Source organism: Pempheris klunzingeri, chromosome 10, assembly GCF_042242105.1.
Source record: "Pempheris klunzingeri isolate RE-2024b chromosome 10, fPemKlu1.hap1, whole genome shotgun sequence".
NCBI lineage: Eukaryota > Metazoa > Chordata > Actinopteri > Acropomatiformes > Pempheridae > Pempheris > Pempheris klunzingeri.
Genome location: NC_092021.1, coordinates 27,761,767 through 27,789,637, shown reverse-complemented (window position 1 = coordinate 27,789,637; position 27,871 = coordinate 27,761,767). Strand labels below are relative to the sequence as shown.

Sequence of the window (27,871 nt, the reverse complement as noted above, 5' to 3'; positions counted from 1 at the left end):
GACAAGAAAAACTCTAGGCGACTAAAATTCCAACATATTAACTCAACATCAACACCAAATAATTAACCTCCACCATTTCTGAAAACATCAGCAACACTTCATAACTCGAGAACTCAGAGCTTTCAGAAAATGTCCACTTTTAAAGTCATGAACACCACATACATTTCATAAATTGATACAGTAAAAATGTACATTAATGGTGATTTAAAGGGGCGCCCAATTCCCGGTCTAGAAAGGCCTCAATTTAATGTGTAGGACCTTTGGTGTGACTTCATGTTTTTTGTCATGTATTTTTCATTGACTGTTTGTTTTCAGGTCTGGAAGTTGACGGCATCTACAGAGTTAGTGGAAATCTGGCCACAATCCAGAAACTTCGCTTCATTGTCGATCAAGGTCGGTTCAACAGATACTTGACACCTTCTCTCGCTCTAAGTGTATGTTCACTGTCTCCTACAAATTACATCCAAAGGGCACAAAGCAGAATCAGTATAACTCTCTTCAAAGCTACCAGACTCCATTGACAAAAACAGCAGTGGTTGGGGTTAGAGAGCAATATAACGGCTGTTTGTGGTTAAACCAAAAGGATCTTCCAGGTCTCTCTCTGTAGGGATCCTTTCCATGATGCGGTCACACACTTAGAATAACACTCTGAGCCTGTCAGTGGATCAAACAAGCACTTTTAGTGGACCTACTGTGATCAGGTGCAGTTGTCCCAAAGGATCACGTTGCAGCCCGTTTGGTGGTTGCTGGCTGAGGTGATCTACTGGACCAGTTCCAACGCTTTTACTACCTACCATTCATTCAGACACCAGGAGATGGACAGATAGAGTTAGAAACAGTGGAGGATCTTCCCACGTTGCCCGCTCATAGCAAATAAACCCTGATCGAGGTTTTTTTTTAGTGGGTTCTGTCACTCACAGCTCTTAGTTAAGGTTCAGTAAAGGTGGTTCATAACTGAAAAAGTAAAAAGTGTGAGAAGCATCATCTTCATTTTATGCCTTTAATGTTTTTTACTTCCTTATACATACAACTGTAAATAAAATATACAAGATAAAATCAGATTCTTACCACAAAGGTTAGAAGCTGAAAAAGGCTGCTTCACTAAAATAACAGCGCACGTGCAAAGTTATCAGTGCTTACAAATCCCGGGAACAGTCCAGATGGGGGGCGTTGAGTCCTGGGTGGCCGGTGTGACGGTTTAACGGGTGTTGGATTAACTGGTGATATTCCTGAGCGTAAAACAGATGTGTCGGGGGCGCGTCGTTTTAAGAACATTTGTCAAATAACGAAATAAACACTCCAATGACTTTGCTTTTCCATCACATTAATTTGTCGATGTCTTTAGAGACATAAACGTTACAGAGAAACTGTTTGCTATTACATGGAGTTAGTTTAAAGCAAGGACGATAGACAGTGGCATTGTGGGTGACTGTATCGATGCCTGTTCAAAACACCGCTAATGTCACTAAGTCGCTAACTAAATGTTCTTGTCATTTCAATATTTGTGTAAAGTAACATTATTTATTTGATTGATTATAGGCTGTATGATGGTAGAAACCTTCCCACATCCATCAATCTTTATTTATATAGCGCCAATTCATAACAGCATTATTTCAAGACGCTTTACATATAGAGCAGGTCTAGACCAAACTCTTTAATTAGAGAGAGACCAACGATTCTGGAATTCAAAATTAAGGATACAAGAATCCCCACATGAGCAGCATCAGATATTATATTAGGAAACAGTGACAGGAAGAACTCCCCTTTAACGGGAAGAAACCTCGAACAGACTCAGGCTCAGAGGGGGGGCTTTCTGTCAGGGTCCGTGTTGGGTGGAGGTTGGACAGAGAGAGAGAGAGTGTGAGAGAGAGAGAGAGAACACGAACAGCAACCAACATACTAACAGCAGCTATAGCACTGACAATAGGAGTGTGAATAATAAATTAGCAATATGGTAGCACTGAAAAACATGACGAGTGGCCGATGATCCGCATCAGTGATTCATGAAGCCAGAGAATCACAGCAGGAGAACCAGGACCAGGATCCACAGAAACCAGAGAACCACAGCAGGAGAACCAGGACCAGGATCCACAGGAACCAGAAAACCACAGCAGGAGAACCAAGACCAGGATCCACAGGAACCAGAGAACCACAGCAGGAGAACCAGGACCAGGATCCACAGGAACCAGAAAACCACAGCAGGAGAACCAGGACCAGGATCCACAGGAACGTGAGAGATGAGAAAAGCACAGAAAGGCTCCGGGGAAGATACCAAGTTAGTAACAGACATTAAAGAGACATGAAGCATCAGGATGGAGAGGAAGAGGAGGAGAGAGGAGCCCAGTGCATCATGGGAGTCCCCCGGCAGTCTGAGCCTATAGCAGCATAACTAGGGTCTGGTCCAAGACCTGATCCAGTCCTGAACTATAGGCTTTATCACTAAGGAAGGTTTTTAGTCCACTCTGAAATGTAGAGAGGGTGTCTGCCCCCCGAACCCAGACTGGAAGGAGGTTCCACAGGAGAGGAGCCTGATAGCTGAAAGCTCTGGCTCCATCACTACTTTAGAGGACTTTAGGAACCACCAGTAGGCCTGCAGTCTGGGAGCACAGTGCTCTAGTGGGGTATTACGGTACTATGAGCTCTTTAAGATATGATAGAGCCTGAACATTAAGAGCTTTGGAGGTGAGGAGAAGGATTTTAAACTCTATTCTAGATTTGACTGGAAGCCAGTGAAGAGAAGCCAGTACAGGAGAAAGATGGTCTCTTCTCTTAGTTCTGGTCAGAACAGGAGCAGCAGCGTTCTGGACTAGCCGGAGATTCTTTAAGGACTTATTGGGGCAGCCTGATAAGGAACACAAATAATCCAACCTGGAAGTGACTAATGTGTGGACTAGTGTTTCTGCATCATCTCCAGACAGGATGGACCTGGTTTTAACAACATTACGTAGATGGAAAAAGGCAGTTCTAGAAATCTGTTTAATGTGGGGGTTGAAGGACAAATCCTGATCAAATAAGACTCCCAGATTCCTCCCAGTGGAGCTGGAGGCCAGAGTAATGCCATCCAGAGCAGTTATGTTGGTAGAAAAGATGCCTCTGAGGTGTCTGGGGCCGAGCAGAATAACTTCAGTTTTATCTGAATTTAGCAGCAGAAAGTTGCTGCTCATCCAGGACTTTGTCCTTAAGGCAGACTTGGAGTTTAGCCCACTGATTGGATTCATCTGGCTTTATTGATCAGTATAATTGTGTATCATCTGCATAACAGTGGAAATGAATGGAGTGCTTCCTGATAATATTACCCAGAGGAAGCATGTATAAGGTAAATAGTATTGGTCCAAGCACTGAACCCTGTGGAACTCCATGTCTAACTTTAGTGTGGACAGAGGATTCATTGTTAACATGTACAAACTGAAATTGATCTATTAAATAGGACTCAAACCAGCTTAATGCAGCTCCTTTTATGCTAGTGAACTGTTCCAGTCCCTGTAACAGTATAACACTATAAGGGAAACATTCAGTCAGAGGAATGTGTTAATCAACACAGTTCTATACAAGACTTAGTCTGGTGTCCGATTCAGAGGACAGTGTGCTGAATACTGCAGAATTTCATGCTGAGATACATGTTTGAAGACTTTAATATAAAACACAACTGATGTTACTTGTGTCACTGGTTAATCTGAACATACTTCACTTTGCCACAGCAATCTCTGTTCAAGCTGGGCAGAAACATAATGTTATACCTCAGACTACGGACACATTACTAATCACCAATGTCAAACCAACAACATTTGGAGATTTATTAACATTTACAGTGTTGTGGTCAGGCATCAACACGGCCACCTACATTTGTTATTTGGGAATGTGATGTAGAAACTGGATCCAAAAGCTTATACACAACTCTACATCACAGTAACTTCTGCATTAACGTTACATTAACTTCTAGAGACGTTCTTGTGAGGATTTTCTCTACTCCCGCATCAAAAATAAAGGTCCTGAGATTGCCATGGTAACCTAACCCTAATCCACCACCAGTTAAACGGTGACACCGGCAGAGAGCAGAAGAAACAGCAACACCCCAGCAGGACGGACTCAGTCCTCCACAGGGGATCTCCTGTTCCTCTCAGTCACTAATATATTTACCAGCTAAGTAACAAGTCCACATGTCCGTTCAGGGCACTTTAGCAACAGCTTGTTTTAAGCAGGGTTAGGGTTTGGGGTTAGGGTTTTGGGTTTGAGGAGTAATGATGGAGAAATGCATATAATCCAGAAATATGAATGTGGTGAAATGCTCGGATCGAGAAGGTGGGAGAGTATGCAGGCTGCCAGGTGAAACTGATTGCAACAAGTTCTCTTCAGGCTCCTGGCCTTGTTTCCTAGCTTGCCATCTTGGATTTGGTGCCAAGACAGGGCACCTGGCCTGCATGGACCAAACAATCCATTTAGAAAACTCAAAGACAAAGCTAATGAATGCTACGCTAACATAGCATGTCTCACCATATAATAGTATAAATTACACCAGAATCAGACATGCATTTACAATCTTGTGTTAGCATGTTAGCATATTAACATGATACATTGATATCCAAAATCAGCCTTGTAAGTGTCGACAAGTTACTAGACCCTTATGTTAGCATTAGCCTATATGCTAACATTGTAGCTAATGCTAACAGGCCATCATCCATCATCACATTTAATTGACAATTCAAAACTCACCAGTTCAGCAGTTCAGTCTTACGGCACACAAGATAACAGGTCCCAACACACATGCAATGGTCTGGTTCTAAATGGTTGGTTACAAACAACATGATTTAAACCAGGAAAATACATGATATTTGAATTAAGGTATGAAATTGTTTGGAAACCTGACCTGTAGCTGTTGTTCCCTGGCCTCTCTCCCACACAACCAAAAGGGACATGAGGTCAGGGCAGCTTATATAGTGCCTCGGAGACAAGTGATTGGGAGTTTGTCATGTGACTGTGTCATGTGACATGGTACATTCAAAAAAGTGGGAAAAACACACACTGGGCTAAACAGTGATTTCAACCCTGGTTACATGTAGGATAAATGGTCATCAGACACTAAGTTATGGACATTATTGCTCTCATTGATCCTCCAAGTTCACTTGAAGGTGAACAAGCTCACACGGTTTAGGACTAAGCCCCACCCCCTCTACCTGAGAACCTAATTTGATTGGCTGTTGGTTTTAGGATAGTCCACTCAATGCAAAGATTGACATATTACTCTGCTAACCAAGATTTTAGGCTGACTACATGTGCTGACACATGTACATAACTAACTCCGACCTTTAACCTTTTAAACTGTAAAGATTATGACAGTTTTTATACTTTTTATCCAGACATGTCATTTTAACAGTATTTATATATTGTGAACCCTTAAAAAAAAACTCTTTACATCCTGATGCCTAAATAAATGTAGCCAAGGCTATTACTGTAATCAGACCGAACGTACCACATGGTACGTTTGAATAGTCTAAAACATTATTAAATGATCACATCTGTCTGTACTGTCCCCCCCAGAGGAGGATCTGGACCTGGACCACGCTCTGTGGGAGGACATCCATGTCGTCACCGGAGCCCTCAAGATGTTTTTCCGTGAGCTTCCTGAGCCGCTATTCCCCTTCAAGTTTTTCCAGCCCTTTGTGGAGGCCATCAGTGAGTGAAGCCACACAACAGGAAAAAACCTTCATGTACAATGAGTTCAAAATGAGAAAAATATGTTGTTGTGACCTTGTTAACGTGGGATCAGAGTCTACTGCTGTGGTTTGTCTGAACAGAGGTCAAAGAATCCAAACGCAAAGTCCAGGCTGTGAAGAAACTGATCCAGGAGCTGCCCAAACCCAACCAGGACACCATGAAGCTACTCTTCAGCCACCTGCACAGGTACGCCTGCTGCACATACACCTGAGCCACACCGGCACAGGTCCATTCTGTAATTGGGCAGTTGGCAGAAAAAATTTAATTAATAAATTAAAAGCTTTAAGGTAATTTCCCTAAACACAGAGCCATAATGTAGGTTTGGATTTTGCTGAATAATTTTCAAAATAAAGTGTTGAGCTGAGTCCATCTTTAATCCTGGGGCTATTTGTCATGACGGACTGATACGTTGTGTCTGTGTAGTTCGGACAAGTTAACCAGGTTAAGTCTTTACTTATATCGCACCAATTCATAACATAACAAGTGTTATTTCAAGACACTTTCCACAAAGAGCAGCTCAGACTGATGGGGTCTGTGTTGGTGGGGGGCAGAGAGAGACAGAGAGAGGTGTACCACCCCTCACAGGTGTCAGTAAATCTGATTGGACGGACTCTTCCCCATGAAGCACACCACCTGTCTGAGCGAAACAGAGCTACGACAGATTCATGGGGTTAACTGATTGATTAAAGATTGATTAACTGTCCACTTTGTTCAGGGAGGATGACAGATCATTCCAGAAACCAGATTTTAAAATTAAATAATCATTGGTTATTGAATCTTCTTCAATTCTGTGGTTGTATATTATATTACTTAAATTACGTTAACATTTTTATCATTTAGAATATTTTTGATAATTACTTTCATCATTATTATGACATGGATGATTAGGTCTTGGTGCATGGGGCTCACTGTGTTGTGCGGAACTAGACCAGCTGAACCCACAATGCAGACACAGAACAACTGGGTGGTTGGGAGACAGATGGGTTTATTAACACCAATGGATAGGAGCAAGGACGGGGAAAAGGGGCTAGCGGGAAGCAGGGCGGGGTGGGGACCGGGGAAGACAACCAGGTGGAACAGGAAGCAGGATCTGGATGGAGACCATGGGAGAGCAGACGAGGGAGGGAGACAAAAACCAGAACCAGGACAGAGAGCAAACACGAGCAAAACAACAAGAAGTCTTAGAGAAAGGAGCCTGAAGTGTACCTAGTGCAACGGACAATCTGGCAGTGAGTGGTGATCTGGGCTGGGCTTATGTAGGCAGGGAAGGAGTGGGTGGCTTGATTGGGGATTGGTGTCAGGTGTGTGTGTGAATTGCAGGTGTGTGGGCGGAGTGACCTGGAGTAACCTCTGCTCAGGTGGCAGGTAGGGGGAGAAAGAACGGGGGAGAAAGAACGGGGGAGACAGAAAACAGGATCCTAACACACTGTGCCTGGTTGTTGCTGTGCCCGACGTTGGCAGCTAGTGTCGATGTTCTAAACTCCTCCTTGTTCCCACATTTCCATTCAGTTTTTGCTCCTTCTGCTGTTTGTTTTAGAGTTCTGGCCTTTTCCAGGAAGAACTTGATGTCCACTCAAGGCATCGGCATCGTTTTTGGACCAACGTTGATGTGGCCCGAGCTGGATGCAGGAAACATGGCTGTCAACATGGTCTACCAGAACCAGATCGTGGAGTTCATCCTCATTGAGAGCCGAGAAATCTTCAGCCTGGACAGGATGTAAATTGTCCTGAAGTGGACCTGACCATCTGACAGACTCTTATTTACATATCAAAGCTAAAAAAGAACCAAATGACCCCCCAGGTGTTAACAGGAAACAGAAGCTGCACCTGGATTGGCTGGAAAGTAAAAAACTAACTGATGGTTTCTGATCAGTACAAAGTGTTTAGAAGATTTTTCTTTAATTACCACAAATAGATCAGTATTTGATCATAATAATAATAACCGTTGCCCTATAGAAATTCTGGGTTCCTGTGTGGAGTTCATGTTCTCTCATGTTCTGCCTGTTTGTTTCTCTGGCTTCACAAGAGAAGAGAATAACTGCCCTCAAAGTGCCTCAGACTGTATCTGGACACTGAATTTGGAGCTGTGGGTTGACCTGTTTATTATGAATGGAGGAAGTTTAATATTACATCATGCTTAATATAATATATTAATATGTTGTGTGTGCTGATACAACTTACCTACAACTAAAAACAAATCTTTAAAAAAACAAACCAAAAACAGATTGTAGGGGGGGGTTAGGGTTAGACCATAAATATAGGAGATACTGTGGTGTATTAATCTGCATCATGTCAGGTGATGGTGGAGCTTTAAAATGTGAAGATTCAGTGAACACACACTGTTACACAGCCAGCAGCACACTTTAATAACAAGACAGAAACCTGATGTGCTTCTCAGGATGTTCATGATGCTTCACATGACTCCAGTTACAACAGTTTACAACGACACCGTAGAAACATTACACAGAAAGAAGCACTCGGAGCTGATCAATACTCTCCCAAACAAGTAAAACCTGGAAAATACATATCAATTATTGAAAAACACAATCAATGTCAGCATGAAAAAACATTCAGTCCAGGATAATGAACAAATCATAAAACATTAGGAATGAAAAAAACATTGGTCATTCTTAAAAATCAAGAAATCAGAATTACTCAGTAACTTTTATATGATAATGAATAAAAATAATAATAATTTATGAGTCAAAAGTATCAGACTAACCATGTTTGTAAATTCAAACTATATATATATATATATATAAATAAAATAACATCTCTGAGGAAAAGTCAAATTTCCAGATAAATTCAGAATTTTACAATAAAGTTTTATGACATTTTGAGGTTTTGATGTATTTTTAAAGTTACGAGTACAGCTCATAATACTGGAACTCTTTTGGTAAAAATTCAACTTCTCTCTCAAAATTTTGTCTTAAGTCTCTGCATTTTACCTTCAGAATACATTTTTATTTCCTGGCAGTGTAATCATTGTTTTTTATTTCTGTATTATTCTGTACTATTGTAATGTTTTTAGTGTAACATTACTGAGTTGTTCCTGGTTGTTTGTATTGTTCCTTCATTTATTTTCCACATCCATGGAAAGTATCCTTTAATCTTTAATCAGCGTGAATTGTTAAAAAACCAATGGAAACATTCACCAGAACACAAAAGGTCAAACATGACACCAACACATAAATACTGTGAAAAATAAGTGAACATTTAGTCTAAACTTGGACTCAAATTAAGTTGAACTATGAGAGAGTTCTTTTTTAATCCATGAGTGAAAATGTTGACTGTGCCATCACTTTGGCCTAGTTTTTCCCTGCAGTGCTCACTTACTGTTAGCATTCCCAACTTTTCATTCATTTGTGAACATTTTGGTTTTCCACAACAACGAAAACAGAAACACAAGATTAGTCTACATAAAAGCTGATCATCATCCAGCTCCTGATAACTCCAGATACTCATTAAACTGGTTATTTAACACATTAAACTCATACTGAATTTGTCCAGTCAGACAACCAGACGTGGAGCACCAGAACTGTCCGAAAAGAAACGACAGTCAGAGGAGGAAAAAAAGCACTTGACGGCTGTTAAGGTGGAAAGTGGTCGAAACGAGGAGACTGGTTCCAGTAAAGGCAGAGTGGTGAGAGCAGGAGAGTTCAGAAATCCGCAAAGATCCACAGAAAAAGAAACTGATTCAGAGTCATCGGCTACCTGTTAAGACAGAAAGTGATAAACCTTTATTTACACAGACTGATGTTAACAAAACTGATCACCAGACTGTTATTCACAGATCCAACACTTTATACTAAACATGTATCAGGCATCAGAAAGCACAACTCCTAAACATTAAAAGACACAACATTTTACCCATGATCCTCTGTGTCCTCATCCTGGTGTCTGAGTGACTGGTAGGTAGTAAAAGTGTTGGAACTGGTCCAGTAGATCACCTCAGCCAGCAGCCACCAAACGGGCTGCAATGGCTGCAACGTGATCCTTTGGGACAACTGCACCTGATCACAGTAGGTCCACTAAAAGAGCTTGTTTGATCCACTGACAGGCTCAGAGTGTTATTCTAAGTGTGTGACAGCATCATGGAAAGGATCCCTACAGATTTAACCACAAACAGCCGTTACATCGCTCTCTGTTCTCTTGTTGCTGCTGTGGTTGTTGTTGTGGTTGTTGCTGCTGCTGTGGTGGTTGTTGTTGTGGTTGTTGTTGCTGCTGTGGTTGTTGCTGCTGTGGTTGTTGCTGCTGTGGTTGTTGTTGCTGTGGTTGTTGCTGCTGTGGTTGTTGCTGCTGTGGTTGCTGTTGCTGCTGTGGTTGTTGCTGCTGTGGTTGTTGTTGTTGCTGTGGTTGCTATTGCTGCTGTGGTTGTTGTTGTTGCTGTGGTTGTTGTTGCTGTGGTTGTTGTTGTGGTTGTTGTTGCTGCTGTGGTTGTTGCTGCTGCTGTGGTTGTTGTTGTTGTTGCTGCTGTGGTTGTTGTTGCTGCTGTGGTTGTTGTTGTGGTTGTTGTTGCTGCTGTGGTTGGTGTTGCTGCTGTGGTTGTTGCTGTTGCTGCCGTTGTTGCTGCTGTGGTTGCTGTTGCTGCGGTTGTTGCTGCTGTGGTTGCTGTTGCTGCGGTTGTTGCTGCTGTGGTTGTTGTTGCTGTGGTTGCTGTTGCTGCTGTAGTTGTGACTCACCTTTAGTTTACTTGCTGTGACTCTGGTGGGGTTGTTGCTGCTGTGGTTGCTGTCGAGGGGAGTGATGCCGTGGACTGGACGTTGCCCCTCCTCCTCGAACGGTCAGCCTGACGGATGGAGAGGAGGACGGGTGCTGATGGTGCTGATGTCCGGCTCTGATGGGCTTGGCTACATGGAGACAGGTGACAGGTGAGACAGATTCAGTGTGAAACATCAACCGTTTCCTCCTCAGAGGATCAGAACAACTCAGCTCTTGTACCTTGTCCAGTGCCACCATCTGGACAAACACTTGCACCAAAATCTAACAAGCAGATTGTCCTGAAAGGTCCTGATTTCATTCTTGCTCCTCAGAGGAGGAACCCCCCCAACAATCCTAACCTATCTGAGCAGAGTGTCCTCTCCTGGAGACGTTCTTGGACCGGACAGCCTCTTTGATGCGGTCCACTTCCTGTTGGTAGCGTTTGCGGTCCCTTACAGCTGACTCCTTGGCATCTCTCAGGGCGGCTTCCAGAGCTTTCACCCGCTCTGCTGTGGCCCGCAGACGCTTCTCCAGCTTGGGCAGTTCACAGCGAAGGTCAGCATTGTCCCGCACCAGCTGAAGAACACAGAGGGTTAAAGTTCCTGTTTTCCGGATGCTAGAAAGTTGTAATGGTCAGTTTTAGTGTAAGCAATGTAAACAGAACACAGCTGGGAGAGAGCTGTGCTGGAAACTCTAATACTAATACAGTGGAAAATGTCCAGGTCAATTTCAGCGCTATAACTGGATGATTATTAGAAAAGTATTTTTCTATTCTTTATTTCTTAAGCCGATTACCTCCTGACTGAAATTAGCATATTTACTGCATGAACATAAAGAGGACACCTGCAAGTACAGACCTGCAAACTCTGGTGCTAAGATATGAAGCTAAAGTCAGGTCAGGGTGTCTGGGGAAGAAGATGTTAAAGTGATTTTAATACAAAAATGAAGGAGGAGCATGGAAAGAAAACTGCAGCTTTAGTGAATTCATTATAAATTGTGGGTCACTTGGGATGAACTATGTTACAATGGTAATATGTTTTGTTCTCAACTGCAAAAATGAAACGTTATGATTTTAATGATTTGTGCCTCTGACTGGCTTCTTCTCCGTGGCAACAGTAGCAAAGGATCATGGGTATTGTAGTTTCTTGTCCATTCAGTGGACTCACTGACCTGTTTGTGGACTTTGCTGAGCTGCTCCAGGTTGTTTTCTAAGAAGATGATCCTCTGCCTCTGTGCCAGACTGCCGCCAGCCTCGTCACAGTCATTCTCTGAACTCTGTTGAATGAAGAGATGAGAAAGGCTCAACGCTGACGTTCAGGTTGTTTATCAGTGAACACAGACTAACGTCCATCCGACGCCTTCCTCTCACAAACACAACACCAAACTGGATGACCACCGTAGGCTGACTAAAGTACCTAAACAGCTTACACCCATTCTTTTAAAAGGTAGAACATTTCACTGCCCCCCACACATCTGGACAGGTGAGGACGCATCCGTCAGATAAGATGGACTTTTACACATTTACACGGATGTCCTGTGTATGGTTGTTCGGAAGCTAATGTGATATGGTGGTATGTGAGACGCCTCTGATATGAAAATGTTTCTTCAGACTGTTACTGATTGACATTATCACCCCGCCTGTGTATTACATCCTCAGCACTCAGAACTACAGCTTGTGAACTCAGAGTAATTTGACCTCTTATGTCTGAATGACGCGCCTGAGGTGTATCGCAATTCAGCCTTTTTCATTAATTTAAACATGTTAAATATCAAAAGTGATGGACTACTCTAAAAGTCAGACTCACCGCTGAAACATCCTTCACATACTCTGAGGACAGACAAACCATCTGCAAAATCTCAGTGAGTTAAGTGAAAGTAGAACTTTCTGCAGAGATGCAAACACTGTGTCTGTTGTTCAGTCTAACCCAAGAATAGTGGGAAGGATCTGGATCCACATGGATTATCCACCACTGAGCACACCACGTTAAAATGTCATCAAATATGCTGCACTGAAATATCTCACTTGTCTGGACTCATGAAAGATGACATGATGAATTAAAAAACTACATTTAAAATGAAAAACTTATCGAGTAACATTACTTTCACTCTTTTATCGTCTATCAATTTATCATCTCGGCTTTCTGAGCGATTCAATTTCAACTATCAAACAGATGATACTCAATCGGTCAGCTTCTGTCTCAAGCTTTTCTTACATTCTTCACTCGCATGCCGAGGTCCTGGATGAAGACCTTGCGAAGGTGGTTCAGCGTCTGAAGCTCTTTGGCCTGTTGGATGAGACGTAATAACTCAGCTGAGCTCAGATGTGTCAGTGCTGCAGATAACGGTGAGAATAAGAGAAGAAAGCACAGACCACAGTCTCCTCCAGACCCTTCAGGTCCTCTTTGGCTTGTTCTCTCTTCTCATTCAGGGACCTGAATCACACAAACACAGTCTGGACTGAAGAAAACACTGATGATGCTGTCATTATTACTGTGAAGTGCTTGTAGGGGGGGGGGGTCTCAACGCATCAGATGACTGATTAATAAAACCAACCGGAAACAACACGTGCGGATAACCTTAATGCAAACCAAAACATGTTTTGAAATGCTTTCACAAAAAACACTCAGCCCTGCTGCTGGGTTGTGGATGAATGACGGTTTGATTAACAGAGCACAGATAGTGTGGAGTGATCCAGTGTGATCTGCAGCAGATCATCCAACGGTATTCAGGGATTAAAATTAGTGTGTTTCTCCGGCTGATCCAGACGTTTCTCTGTCGTCCTCTGAAGCGATCAGGCTGATATCTTTTGAGCACATTTCAGCCTGTCTGCTGAACAATACCACGTGACTAAATCCCTGTTTCTGTTGCCCTCACCACCATTTTTTTACTTTATTAAAATAATTTTACAAGCTTGTGTTTCAGGTCAAGTCTACAATTAGAAACACACAGGACACTAAAGGATGGAACAGAAAAGAGTGAAATGAAAAAGTTAAATACATGTCTTGTTAAGCGGTCATAGGTCATGGTCAGAGTTAGGATTACGTAATTGTTCAGATTATGGTTAGGTTAAATTAGGGTTAGGTTAAATTGGGGTTAGGTTAAGTTAGGGTTAGGTAGGGTTAGGTATTACCAGATGTCGCCTGGCAGAGATTTGCACTCTACTAAATGAACTCTTCTAGTTATTTTCATACTATGACAATGAAGAGAGACTGATAAAACCCAGTTTAATAATGAATGTGTGTCCTGTTGAGTGAATATTAGGAGCTGATTGGTTGGTGGAGATAACCAGCAGGTGGAGCTGAATCTCCAGTCAGTGCCATTAAACCACTGCAGAAGAAGGGTTAGACATCATTAAAGGAGCTCCAGTCAAAGCTCCAAACCATGTGGAAAGCATGATGAAAGTCAGATATTTCTCTTTTGTCCATAAATCCACTGCAATGCCTTGGTCAGGACTTTTAGAGATAAATCATCTTCCTTTCTAGTTTCCACTGTTTCTTTTGAATGCAAACTTGTTTGCAACATATGAGTAAAAAAACAAAACTTCTTTTACCTGTGGGAAATGTGAGGATGTTTCAGTAAAGGTAGCAGAGATGCCTGTTACGTCTACGGTGAGCACAAACGGACAAACTTACAGCAGCGTCTGGAGTTTCTGGTCTTTGTTCTGATCTTCAGCTCTCAGTTTGTCAAAGTCCGACTCAAGCTTCCTGTTCTCCAGCTGCAGAGCGCAGTTCACACTAAAGCAACACATTTATTCAAACAGCACATTAATTCATGGGCCATAACTGCCACCACCTCTGTACAGGAGCCCCAACATGCTAACAACCCATACAAATAAAAGTCAACTAAAACATATTTCGTTCTGGTTTATTCATTAAAATCTGACTAAAACTGTCATTCTTATGAAAAACAAACTGCCAAAATGAACACATACACACTTCTGTTTAATGAATGAAAAGATACTGATTACTTATCAATCGATAGTGATGATCAGTCACTGTCAGCTATTGGAATCAATAATCAATAACATACTCTTTGAGTTGGTCGACATCTCTCTGCTTCTGCTCGATCTCATCTCGGAGACGACTCAGCTGCTTGTGATGAACCTCTCTGTGGTTCTCCACCTGTTCCTCCAGAGTTCTCTATGGAACAGACAGCAGGCACACTTCAATTACCTACAGGGGGAACACTTCATTTACCTACAGATGGAACACTTCATTTACCTACTGGGGGAACACTTCATTTACCTACTGGGGGAACACTTCATTTACCTACAGATGGAACACTTCATTTACCTACAGAGGGAACACTTCATTTACCTACAGGGGGAACACTTCATTTACCTACAGATGGAACACTTCATTTACCTACAGGGGGAACACTTCATTTACCTACAGGGGGAACACTTCATTTACCTACTGGGGGAACACTTCATTTACCTACAGAGGGAACACTTCATTTACCTACAGAGGGAACACTTCATTTACCTACAGGGGGAACACTTCATTTACCTACAGGGGGAACACTTCATTTACCTACTGAGGGAACACTTCATTTACCTACAGAGGGAACACTTCATTTACCTACAGAGGGAACACTTCATTTACCTACAGATGGAACACTTCATTTACCTACAGATGGAACACTTCATTTACCTACTGAGGGAACACTTCATTTACCTACAGAGGGAACACTTCATTTACCTACAGAGGGAACACTTCATTTACCTACAGATGGAACACTTCATTTACCTACAGATGGAACACTTCATTTACCTACTGGGGGAACACTTCATTTACCTACAGAGGGAACACTTCATTTACCTACAGATGGAACACTTCATTTACCTACAGAGGGAACACTTCATTTACCTACAGATGGAACACTTCATTTACCTACAGATGGAACACTTCATTTACCTACAGATGGAACACTTCATTTACCTACTGGGGGAACACTTCATTTACCTACAGAGGGAACACTTCATTTACCTACAGAGGGAACACTTCATTTACCTACAGATGGAACACTTCATTTACCTACAGATGGAACACTTCATTTACCTACTGGGGGAACACTTCATTTACCTACAGAGGGAACACTTCATTTACCTACAGATGGAACACTTCATTTACCTACAGATGGAACACTTCATTTACCTACAGATGGAACACTTCATTTACCTACTGGGGGAACACTTCATTTACCTACAGAGGGAACACTTCATTTACCTACAGAGGGAACACTTCATTTACCTACAGATGGAACACTTCATTTACCTACAGATGGAACACTTCATTTACCTACTGGGGGAACACTTCATTTACCTACAGAGGGAACACTTCATTTACCTACAGGGGGAACACTTCATTTACCTACTGGGGGAACACTTCATTTACCTACAGTTTTTATCAAACAGGAGGACATAGTGTGTTTGTTTGTTGGGGACTATTTTCAGTGGCGGATGAATCCACATTGCTTGTGGAAGCAGTATTTTTATGGGATGAGTTTACAATGAGAAAAATACAGAGCAACATCAGGGGACACTGCATCCTGTCAGGTTCTACTTCAGGTGTCACAGAGCTGAAGACGGTTGATCATGCTCAGGCTCTGATGATGGGATGATTCATACCTTCATCTCTACAGCATCCTTCAGTCTGCTCATGTGCTCCTTCTCTTTGTCCATCACCATCACCTCCTGCATCTGACCTGAGACAGAGAGAGGGAGGGAGGGAGAGAGAGAGGGAGGGAGACAGACAGACAGAGAGAGGGGGGGAGAGGGAGAGAGAGACAGAGAGAGACAGAGGGGGGGGGGGGGGGACAGAGAGACAGAGAGAGAGAGAGGGAAAGAGAGGGAGGGAGAGGGAGAGAGAGACAGAGAGAGAGAGAGAGAGAGAGGGAAAGAGAGAGGGAGAGAGAGACAGAGAGAGGGGGGGAGAGAGACAGGGAGGGAAAGAGAGAGGGAGGGAGAGAGAGAGAGACAGGGAGGGAAAGAGAGAGGGAGGGAGAGGGAGAGAGAGAGACAGGGAGGGAAAGAGAGAGGGAGGGAGAGGGAGAGAGAGACAGAGAGGGGGGGAGAGAGACAGGGAGGGAAAGAGAGAGGGAGGGAGAGGGAGAGAGAGACAGAGGGGGGGGAGAGAGACAGAGAGAGAGGGAAAGAGAGAGGGAGGGAGAGGGAGAGAGAGACAGAGAGGGGGGGAGAGAGACAGGGAGGGAAAGAGAGAGGGAGGGAGAGGGAGAGAGAGACAGAGAGGGGGGGGGAGAGACAGGGAGGGAAAGAGAGAGGGAGGGAGAGGGAGAGAGAGACAGAGAGGGGGGAGAGAGAGACAGGGAGGGAAAGAGAGAGGGAGGGAGAGGGAGAGAGAGACAGAGAGGGGGGGAGAGAGACAGAGAGACAGAGAGAGAGAGGGGGGGGGAAAGAGAGAGGGAGGGGGAGGGAGAGGGAGAGAGACAGAGAGAGGGGGGGAGAGAGACGGGGAGGGAAAGAGAGAGGGAGGGAGAGGGAGAGAGAGACAGAGAGAGGGGGGGAGAGAGACGGGGAGGGAAAGAGAGAGGGAGGGAGAGGGAGAGAGAGACAGAGAGAGGGAGAGAGACAGGGAGGGAAAGAGAGAGGGAGGGAGAGGGAGAGAGAGACAGGGAGGGAAAGAGAGAGGGAGGGAGAGGGAGAGAGAGACAGGGAGGGAAAGAGAGAGGGAGGGAGAGGGAGAGAGAGACGGAGGGAAAGAGAGAGGGAGGGAGAGGGAGAGAGAGACAGGGAGGGAAAGAGAGAGGGAGGGAGAGGGAGAGAGCGAGAGAGAGAGGGGGGGGAGAGAGACAGGGAGGGAAAGAGAGAGGGAGGGAGAGGGAGAGAGAGACAGAGAGAGGGAGAGAGACAGGGAGGGAAAGAGAGAGGGAGGGAGAGGGAGAGAGAGACAGAGAGGGGGGGGAGAGAGACAGGGAGGGAAAGAGAGAGGGAGGGAGAGGGAGAGAGAGACAGAGAGAGGGAGAGAGACAGGGAGGGAAAGAGAGAGGGAGGGAGAGGGAGAGAGAGACAGGGAGGGAAAGAGAGAGGGAGGGAGAGGGAGAGAGCGAGAGAGAGGGGGGGGGAGAGAGACAGGGAGGGAAAGAGAGAGGGAGGGAGAGGGAGAGAGAGACAGAGAGAGGGAGAGAGACAGGGAGGGAAAGAGAGAGGGAGGGAGAGGGAGAGAGAGACAGAGAGAGGGAGAGAGACAGGGAGGGAGAGGGAGAGAGAGACAGAGAGAGGGGGGGAGAGAGACAGGGAGGGAGAGGGAGAGAGAGACAGAGAGAGGGGGGGAGAGAGACAGGGAGGGAGAGGGAGAGAGAGACAGAGAGAGAGACAGAGAGAGAGACAGAGGGAGGGAGAGGGAAATCTGTTGAGCTGGGCTTCATTGTGACCAACAGCTGCTGGCCAATCAGAGAGCAGTGTTTTCCTCTGACCTTGAGCCTGGAGTTTGGCGACCTCCTCCATCAGAGAGTCGTGACCTTCCTCCAGTTTCCTCTTCTTCTGCTCCACCTTCTGCAGATCGTCCGTCAGAGACACGATCTTTGCTTGGAGCTGAACATCAAATACACACAAGACGCTTCATGAGACACTCGGGACTAATTATTATCCGAGGTTCCGTTCAGTTCAGAGGTTCCGTCGTGTTCTAGATTCAAGGATCTTCATTGTCACACCAGCACACATCTTCACATGAGATGGCAGAAGATGGTTATGAGCGAGAAACTAGAAAGAAGATTAGAAAATAAACCACCAGGACATCTGCTGGTCCTGCTCCAGATGCTCCACAGCCTCCTGCCTGAGGGTGGGTGGAGCCCTCCTCCTGTTTCTGCTGGTGTAGGTGTCTGTGGTGGGGGGCAGGTCTGTGCAGAGCCTTCCTCTCTGCAGCAGAGCAGAGGACGTTCTCCACCACACATCTGTAGAAGGAGGTCAGGACGGAGCTCCGGCGCCTCTGCCTCCTCAGGAAGCACAGGCGCTGGGGGGCCTTCCTGACCAGGCGGGAAGTGCTGCGGCTCCAGGTGAGGTCCTCGGTGAGGTGAAGATTCTGACGGTCTGTGGCCTGTTGGTTAGGAAGTCCAGGACCCAGTTTCCAAGGGAGGGGCTCATTCCAAGTGCTGATAGTTTCTGCACCAGGGTCTAAGAAGAGCAGGCGGACATAAGAGTTGTTGCTCTCCAGGGCTACCGGACGATCATTCAGGCCCGTCACCGTGGAGCTCTTGAGGGTGGAGATGATGGTGGCGGTCTGAAGGCAGGTTGGAACAGCTGCCTGTGAGAGTGAGATGTTGTAGATGTCCGTCAGCACCTCAGACAGCTGGTGAGCAAAGTCCCTCAGTACCCGCCTGGAGTGTTGTCGGGGTCTGCAGCTTTGAGGGGGTTGATCCTCTGTAGGATCCTCCTCATGTCTGCTAAGGTCCGCTGAGGGGCGCTTCACCTGGTGATGGGGTGAGTCTGGTGCTGAGGGGGGTTGTAGAACTTGTTGAGGGCACCAGACAGAGGGCCCCTTGGGCTGTGTGCATCCCTGGTGTTGTCTGGGGTTGGCTCTGGTCACACTGCGCATGTTTGTGTGTACGTAGTCCGGCGTGTTGTCTCCATGTCGGTAAGGTGACATGCAGGTAAAACCTGGGCAGAATGTCCGTCAGCCTTAAGTGGTTCAAGTCCCCTGCAACCACGCAGAAGGCCTCCGGGTGCTTGTTTGGGGGGTGCCTGTCTGCAGAGGATGAATCCCTGGATGTTCAGACAGCAGCTCCTGTCTGCAGAAGATGAACCCCTGGATGTTCAGACAGCTGCTCCTGTCTGCAGAGGACGAACCCCTGGATGTTCAGACAGCAGCTCCTGTCTGCAGAAGATGAACCCCTGGATGTTCAGACAGCTGCTCCTGTCTGCAGAGGACGAACCCCTGGATGTTCAGACAGCAGCTCCTGTCTGCAGAAGATGAACCCCTGGATGTTCAGACAGCTGCTCCTGTCTGCAGAGGACGAACCCCTGGATGTTCAGACAGCAGCTCCTGTCTGCAGAGGATGAACCCCTGGATGTTCAGACAGCTCTCAGTGGATCACTGAGAGACTGAAGGAACCTTAAAAACAGACAGATTCTCTATGAGGTTCTGCAGCCTCTGTTTTCTGAAGCTTTATTCTGGAAGGACGTCACATGATGACGTCCTCTGGTAGAGGAAGCTACTCCAAATTCTAAATCTGTGTCCCACAACAGTGTGATCAGTTATCAATCCAATGATGAGGATTGTGGTTTTAGACCCACAAAATGTGTGTTAATGTGTTTAGATATAAACAGTTTTTAACCCCTTAGACCAAACTGTGCATATCATCCATTAGAAACATACAAACATTATACATTACAGTCCCTGACTCCAGCCTTCCAGTAAGGTGAGTGTCCACCTGAACGTGTTACCTGGGAGATGAGCAGCTGACAGCTGTTGAGCTCCTTCTCGCTGGCCCCCATCCTGCTCACATTCTCTGTCAGGTTCACCTCCAGCTGTTTGCTGCGGTTCACCAGAGATTTGACCTCCGACTTCATCTTACTGATGTAGAGGCGAGCTGTGGTGAACTCGTCCTCCATGACGCCGCTCGTCTCGGTCATCTGAAGGGACAGAGAGACAACATTGTGACACCACATCAGTCCGATGTCCTGCTGTCTGTCTGTAATCCATAATTAGTGGTTCCACGGAAATGAATTCAATTAGCCACAAGATGTTTCTCTGACTGAGGATTTAAACCTGATTGTTGCTGCATCACAGCCGACAGCCGACGGAGACGGATGCAGCAGCAGTGAGGACGGTGTCCCCTGACAAAGACTTTCAGAGCTACGATCGGATCAGTCGATCCAGAGACCATGAATCAGCAGGATTCATTCAATATTCAGGGGACACTGTACCCAGATTATACTCAGGAGACACTGCATCCTGTCAGTATTCAGGGGACACTGCATCCTGTCAGTATTCAGGGAACACTGCATCCTGTCAGTATTCAGGGGACACTGCATCCTGTCAATATTCAGGGGACACTGCATCCTGTAAATAACACAGGCTGACATGTGACAGGAGCTTCCGTGTTGTGGGATGGCGAAGGACACATGAAGAAGAAGAAGCGTCTCACAGCTTTGAGGTCAGTGGTCCCGAGGATGCTGCCGATTTCGCTGAGCTCTCTGAGCAGCAGACCGAGGATTTCTGTTGACCTCTTCTTATGATGAGAGCTGATGTCCTGCAGGGTGGACAAGTCCCTCTGGACCACCTCCAGATTCGCCTGGAAACACCAGACAGGAATGAGTGAGGGTGATTTTTACAACCCATACACAGAGGAGACAAACTGATATCCCAACATCCCACCTTTCTACTATCCTACCATAGTACCATCCTTGTGTCCTAACCCTTGTGTCCTTGTGTTCTGTCCCGTGTCTCCATGTGAACTCACAGTTTTGTGTGCCAGCTCTTCATTCAGCTGTTCATTGCAGCGGTTCTTGTTCTCCACCTCTTGGCTCTTGTGATCGTAGTTGACGGCGAGCTCCTCCAGTGCCTGCAGCACCTCCTTCACTTCCTCTTTGGCAGAGTCGCTGTCCCTCTGCAGCCTGGACAGCTCCTCCTGAAGACGCTCGTAGTCCTGTCGGCTCGCCGTCAACAGCTGTATGGACAGAGTATGAATAAGATACAGGTCAGCGGTCGCACTGGGGTCATGCAGAGGTCATACAGGTAGGGTGAGACTAACCTCATCCTGATCCATCAGCTGCTGACTCAGCTTCTCAGCCATCTGACTGTGGTGGTTGATCTCGTCGTCCTAAAACATGAGTCAGCAAATTTTTAATGACCATCTTTGTAACCCAGGTAACGGTACAGGTAAGACCCACCTTGTCATCCAGCTGATGGTACAGGTCGGTGATGAGCGTCTCGTATTGTGTTTTTTCCTCGTCTGACACATGGACAGGGGGCGGGGCCAAGCTGTCAATCACTGCTGTTGTCTCATTGCTGCTTTTCTTGTTTCTGCTGCTTAGCTGCTCCTCCACAGGTACAGACTCACCTGAGCAAGCCAAGAAAGGCTAAACATCATACATTTTCCCTGAGCTTGGGATCGACAGCCAGTTGAGAGGATCTGTTAGCAGCAGCCATTAGCAGCTCATCTGTTAGCATCCCATCTGTTAGCAGCAGCCATTAGCAGCTAGCAGCAGTGCAAAAGGCCATGTTCATCTTCATCTCCTCTCAACATGACTGAACTTGAACAAGATATCAGGTCATGGAAACGAGTACAAACACATGGGACATTCACTACTTCATCGTGTGACACTGTCCAATCAGAGCTGAGTATTCAAATGCAGGGAAATGTGGGAACATCCTCGGAAATTTTGGTTTACCTTTCCTCCAGCGCTTCAGCTCATTCTCCAGCTTCTGTATCATGATGTTCAGACTCCTATTCTTCTCTTTCTCTTTGTCATACTTCTTCTTCCACTCTTCTGCCGTCAGCTCCAGGTTCACCGACACCGTGTTCTTTATGGTTTTAGCTCTACACAAGAACAATGAGAGGACAGAATGTTCACAAAGACCCAGAGAACTGATGGAGGGATGGATGAATGATGGACTTCCTGGTCTGCAGAATATTACATCATAAACGTTGTTGGGCTCCACCAAAATGGTGGACTACATGTTACAAGGCCTACAGGGACTTCCTCTCTGAACTCAGTTTCCCAGAGTCCTTAGGTGTTCACACCTATGTACTAAACACACCCCTGGACCCAGCTTTCAGGCCGCCATTGGTCAATGTGTGTCACATAACCCTGACAATCTCAGGTCAATGACAGCAGAGCCCCCCTGTTGGTCTCCCTCTTCTGTCCTGGATCTACTCCTGGCTGAGGATGAGGAGGCCCTCAGCTCCTCAGCATCCTGTATGAAGCAGAACACCTTCCTCCTGGCAGCGACACAAAGTCCTGACTGAACCAAGTTTATTCAGCAGTTAATCAGAGTCTGCCTGCAGATCCTCCAGTTAAACAGGAGCACAGCAGCCAGGTAGCACCGAGTGGCTAACTAGCAGACAGCAGAGGAGCAACCAAGACACAATGAGGACAAAGACCAGCTGTGACCTCAGAGCCACCATGCGTGCTCCAGTCTGGCTCATCGACTGATTCACCAGCAGAGGGATGTCTTTCTGCTCCCTCTGAGTACCGCTACCAAACTCTGACTGAGCACATGGAGCATAACATTCCTGCGCACATGGCTGAGCTGAGGTCTGACCCTGTGAATGTATTGGTTTTCATTTTGTTGTTTAATTTAATGAAAGGTTTACTGTGTAGCCACACAGCTGAGCTGATGGTGTTCTGCTAACACAGACATTCTTTCCTTACCTGCCACCTTCATCCTACTCCATCCGGACTAAATCTGGAATAAATCAGACTCCATCTGGACTAAATCTGGACTACCATCCTGCGGTACCTCTGTCCGAACATGAGGGTGGACTTGGTCTCGGCCTCATTGTAGACAGACGGAGAGCAGCAGATGATGATGGTGGTTCGACAGTTTCCTCCCAGAGAGTCTTGCAGGATGCGAGTCATCTTACTGTCCCTGTAGGGGACGTGGGTTTTCTGTTGGCAGACGACAAAAGATCTCACATACCCCAAGCCCACAATGTCTGACTGCTGCAGCTCTCAACAGGCTGGATTCATCTGTTAACGAGCAAAAGTTTGGATTCCTGAACTGTGAATAATTCAGGTTTACACAAGACAGGGTCAGCTAGCTAATGCTATGCTAGCTAATGCCATGGTAGCTAATGCTATGCAAGGTACTCACTGTTCCTTCACTCAGAGCAGCTATGACGTTGCCAAGAGCAGAAAGAGACTTGTTGATGTTCTTAGCTTCGTCCAACACAGAACCTTCGGCTCCCGTTTTACTCACCTGAACAACAACATCACAACATTCGTTCCATCAAATCAACCTCCAGCTGAACGAGGAAATTATCATCAAATCAGTAACAATCAAATAAGCAGGCAGTCACTGTGTAATGACTAAACGTTTAATGAACAGAAATATTAAAATGGTTAATATAGTTACCTGAACATTACCTACATTTTACCTGGACGTTACCTAAACATTACCTAAACGTCACCTGGATGATACCTATACGTTACCTAAGTGTTATCTGAGCATGACCTGGGCATTACTCAGTGTTGTTCCTCACTGCTGTGACAGAAGCTAAAACCAAACTAAATGAGTGTTGTGAAGTGGTGAATCATGACGTGAGTGTGGTGGAGCGGATCGACCTTCTCGCTGCCCGCCAGGTCAACCAGGTACAGTTTCCCGGACAGTTTAGTCTCCGTCTCCATGTTCTCCTGCTTGATGTTGATCAGAAAGATGCTGTGACTGCGGGAGCTGTGCTCGTTCATGTCTGCAGGAAGAACCAGAGGGAGACACTTAGTAATACTCAGACTACAAACATGGCAACTACAAACTCAGTCATACCAGAGAGAGCAGAGGGAGTGCCGCCTACAGGCTGCAGCAGCATGACAGCATCCTGAGTCTGAACTGCAGTGGAGCTCAACATATCCTGGTGGTGGCACTACCGGAAAGGTCATGGGGTCATTTACAGAGACCTGATCCATGCCTCTATAAAGACCTGATCCACATTTTTGGATCAGGTCTGGCTCCAGGATCCAGGATCCAAGATCCAGGATCTAGCTCCTGGTAGGTGGACGGTCTCCAAGCAAACAGACTGTAGAACTCTGGACCGTCTGGGGACGTGATTAAACTCAGTTCAAGTTGATGGATGATGATGGTTCAGGATGCGGAACTTTTAATGTGATGATAAAGACCAGATCATCATCATCATCATCATCGTCATCAGTGTCGTACTGCTGCTGTGTGTCTGTCTGTTTTGTGATCTGTATCAACTGTCTGGGCAGCGACTGTTTCGTGTTCCACGTAAACGTTATCGGGGGTGGGGGCAGTAATATTAGTAGACCTAATAGTAGTAGTAGTAGTAGTAGTATTAGTGGAGACTCACTGGTGACGGCAACATGTCTGTTTGCTTTTCCCTCATCGATGACGTCCATCACCTCATCGGGACTGGAAACAAACCGCTCTGTACAGCCCTGACAGGAAACACACATCAACAGTACTGATACTGTAGTACTAGAGTGAGTATCATTACTGTAGCAGCACTGTAATATCAGTACTGACAGCAGGTCGTGCTGGCATGTTGTGGCGCTGATACCTTGACAAAGGGAACCCTGTTTTTGTCCTCGTGGACGGCCAGGTTTGTCTTGGACACTGAAACACATGAACGATGGCTGTCAGCTGGTTCCTCATCAGCACCAACAGGTTATGATGTTCAGTATAATGTTCACATTATTCTCACCGTCCAGAAGGTCTCTGATCTTATCTAGGTAGATTTCAAAATAAGACACCTGCAGAGGACACACACATTTCATCACAATATCCAGTAATACACACTGAGATATCGGTAGATAAAACGAACACATCACCATAACATGACACACATTGTCCCTCACAGATGAGATCATACGAATGACTTCATGTGTAAAACATTTAATTTTAAACATTTAAATTCAACCATCACAACGTGATTACATGTCAGCCACAGGATCTCATGCAATAGCTACATGGACGACATTTCATATAATTTTGAAAACACTATCTGGCATCCTGGACGATGTCAATAATTAAAAAATGAATTCTCCATTGTGTTTTCTTCATCTTTTATTCGCTAAATTTGATATTCATAAATGCAAAGTTAGGGAGTCAAACTAATTAGGGAGTTGTTTTTAAATCAGTCCACAGGCTGTAAAATGTTTCACAGTAAGATATATAACTATAACACGTGATGTTACTTAGTGTGTCGTGGTATTCATACTGATGTCAGTAAAGAAAAACAGCTGATGTATGTCATGTTACGTATGATGAACTGGTGCACTCAAAATGATTAAACCCCCATTGCAGATCAGGCGTTTTGGCAAAATTTACAAACTTCCAGCTGAGTTCAATGAACAACTCAAACAAGAACAATTGAAATAGCTCAACACAGCTAATATCACAGGTGTTTTCTCCAAATTCAACACTATCTGCCAATTTTAATGACGACTGCAGTATCTTCAGTACTTAGCAGAGCACCCTTTGCTGTTATGACCTGCTGCAAACATGATGCAGCCAGACATCAGGTTCTGACAGCGTTCCTGAGGAATCTGAGCCCATTCCTCATGGACAACAGCCTCCAGCTCTCTGATGTTCTTGGGTTTGTGTGCAGCAACCACCTTCTTCAAATCCCACCAGAGATTTTCTGTGGGATTCAAGTCAGGCAACTGTGACAGCCACTCTGGTATCTTCCTGGACTTCCTCTGAAGCCTTGGTGGACTGTTTGGAATCATTGTCCTGTTGGAAGCTCCAATGACCTCCAAGCTTCAGCTTCCTCACAGACGGCCTGATGTTTTCTCCTGGATTTCCTGACACTTGATGAATCCATGTTGTCCTCCAAACGCTGCAGGTTTCCGGAGCCAGAAGGAGCAAAGCAGCCCCAGAGCATCACTGAGCCCCCGCCATGCTTCACTGTAGGCAGGGTGTTCTTCAGCGTCCATCTCATCCTTCCTCCTCCAGACAAACCGCTGATCCACAGACCTGAAAAGGTCCCGTTTGGTTTCATCAGAACAGAATCCCAAAACTTCTGTGGCTTAATTATACGGTTTCGACTTGTCTTGTGCTTTTGGGTCAGTAGTGGTGAATGTCTTGGAGTTCAGTCATGGAGGCCTTCAGTGTTTAGTATGCGTCTTACTGTAGAAACTGAAACCTCAGAGCCTGCTGCCACCAAGTCTTGCTGCAAGTCTTTGCAGTCACTGGAGGGTTTTTGTCCTCCTGCCTCCTCAGAAATCTTGGGGCAGCTGTTGATAACTTCCTCTTTCTGCTCTTCCAGCAGCATCTGTAGAAACATTCAGTGCCTTTGGTGTCTTTTTGTATCATTTTCCTTGTTTGTCCAAGGCAATGAGCTCCTCTCTTAACTTTTTTGGACAATTCTCTTGAGTTATACTTCTAACATGCAACCAAACATCACTGAACAAACCCCCCCTGCCAGTCCAGGTATTTGATCTCAAGAACACCTGATGCAACTAATGAGGCCCTTGATTAGTTGCATCAGGTGTGCTTGAGACAACACCTGATTTACAAATGCTAACAACTAAAGATACTTATCAAGAAGGGGGTGAATATTTTTGAGACTGCATTTGTCATTAAAAGTGACATTTTGTGTTGAATTTGGAGAAACCACCTGCAATATCAGCTGTGTCGAGCTATTTCAATTGTTCTTGTTTGAGTTGTTTACTGAACTCAGCTGGAAGTTTGTAAATTTTGCCAAAACACCTGATTTGCAGTGGGAGTTGAATCATTTTGACTGTGTGTATGATGCTATCTGTGAGAGCAGAGCAGCCGGAGCCCAGTGAACATATGGAGAGCAGGTGGGTCAGTGAACGCCTCACTGGTTTCTGATGCTGAGTCTCTGCAGGACGTCTGACCACAGATCAGATTTAACTCTTCAGACCAAAGCTCTGTGAAATAAAGGAGAAGCTACAGAGGCCCTAGGATCCAACAGGTCCATGTTTGGATTGTTTCATGTGTGTGTATGAGTTGGTGTCTTACAGCTGACGTAGAAAAAGAAACTACAATCAGAATATTTAATCATGTTTTATATTTCTGTTTCTCTGGTTTTTGACTAAATTCTTCTGTGTTTATAAAGCGTTTTGACTCTGTTTCTGTTTCACTGTTAAACCAAAAGGCTGATTCTCTGACGTGCTGACCAGCACACATGAACTTACTTTATTTATCAAATGTATGTTCTTTCACTTATTTATGGTCATATTTATTCATTTCCTTCTTATGGTCCCAGCTTTCCTGATCTGAGATGAAAGCAGCAGAAACAGACTGGAACTGACCAGAAAACAATGTGGGAATAATATAGACGACCCAAAAGCTGTCGCGATGTAAAAAAATAAAACTACATTTGACCAAATCAGCTGATGATATCATCACCTTGATGTGAAACTCCAGATTCTCGTCCATGGCGTAGATGTGGTCGAAGATGTCTCTGGAAATACGCGGGATGATTCCCATCAGTGTCGGGTCATGAAGGTTCCCCTGAAGCATCACAAATAATCAAAACTTCAATTCAAGGAAATACAAAAAACTCAAAAGCAATAAAAATACATAGAAATACAAGAAACATAAAAAGAAATACAGAAAAAACATAAAACATAAAAAATGTCATGCAACACGTGTGAATGATCTTTGGATTACGACGTGTATTTTATCACCAATAGGAAACGAATTTCTGTTGATATCTAAGTGTGTTATACTGACATATTTTAGCATGAACATATAAAGTGCAGCAGTGAATCACACTGACCTCCATGGTGTGAGTCTTTCCTGATGACGTCTGACCGTACGCAAAGATGGTGCCATTATATCCTCCCAAC

General features: G+C 45.1%; 2 protein-coding genes across 3 annotated transcripts in view; one reads left to right on the top strand and one right to left on the bottom strand.

The window, feature by feature from the left end:
• The window catches only part of arhgap15 (Rho GTPase activating protein 15), a 19,346-nt gene extending 9,770 nt beyond the window's left edge, over positions 1–9,576 (top strand). For both annotated transcript variants that reach the window (XM_070837627.1, XM_070837628.1), the window contains exons 10-13: positions 316–393; positions 5,536–5,670; positions 5,793–5,898; positions 7,250–9,576. In XM_070837627.1, the coding sequence (XP_070693728.1) occupies positions 316–393; positions 5,536–5,670; positions 5,793–5,898; positions 7,250–7,433 (503 nt within the window). In that variant the 3' untranslated portion in view covers positions 7,434–9,576. The remainder of the gene's footprint in view (positions 1–315; positions 394–5,535; positions 5,671–5,792; positions 5,899–7,249) is intronic.
• Positions 9,345–27,871, bottom strand: LOC139208073 (kinesin heavy chain-like). The gene is made up of 24 exons (XM_070837626.1): positions 27,802–27,871; positions 27,429–27,533; positions 24,754–24,802; positions 24,610–24,665; positions 24,400–24,487; positions 23,660–23,784; positions 23,190–23,294; positions 22,836–22,984; positions 21,764–21,912; positions 21,263–21,432; positions 21,124–21,192; positions 20,833–21,039; positions 20,518–20,664; positions 19,814–20,002; positions 17,848–17,965; positions 16,043–16,119; positions 14,443–14,552; positions 14,046–14,147; positions 12,785–12,845; positions 12,627–12,698; positions 11,584–11,688; positions 10,773–10,989; positions 10,395–10,562; positions 9,345–9,426 (listed from the first exon to the last, which is right to left on the bottom strand). The coding sequence occupies exons 1-23, from the start codon at positions 27,805–27,807 to the stop codon at positions 10,402–10,404; spliced, it is 2,637 nt and encodes an 878-aa protein (XP_070693727.1). The 5' UTR covers positions 27,808–27,871; the 3' UTR covers positions 9,345–9,426; positions 10,395–10,401.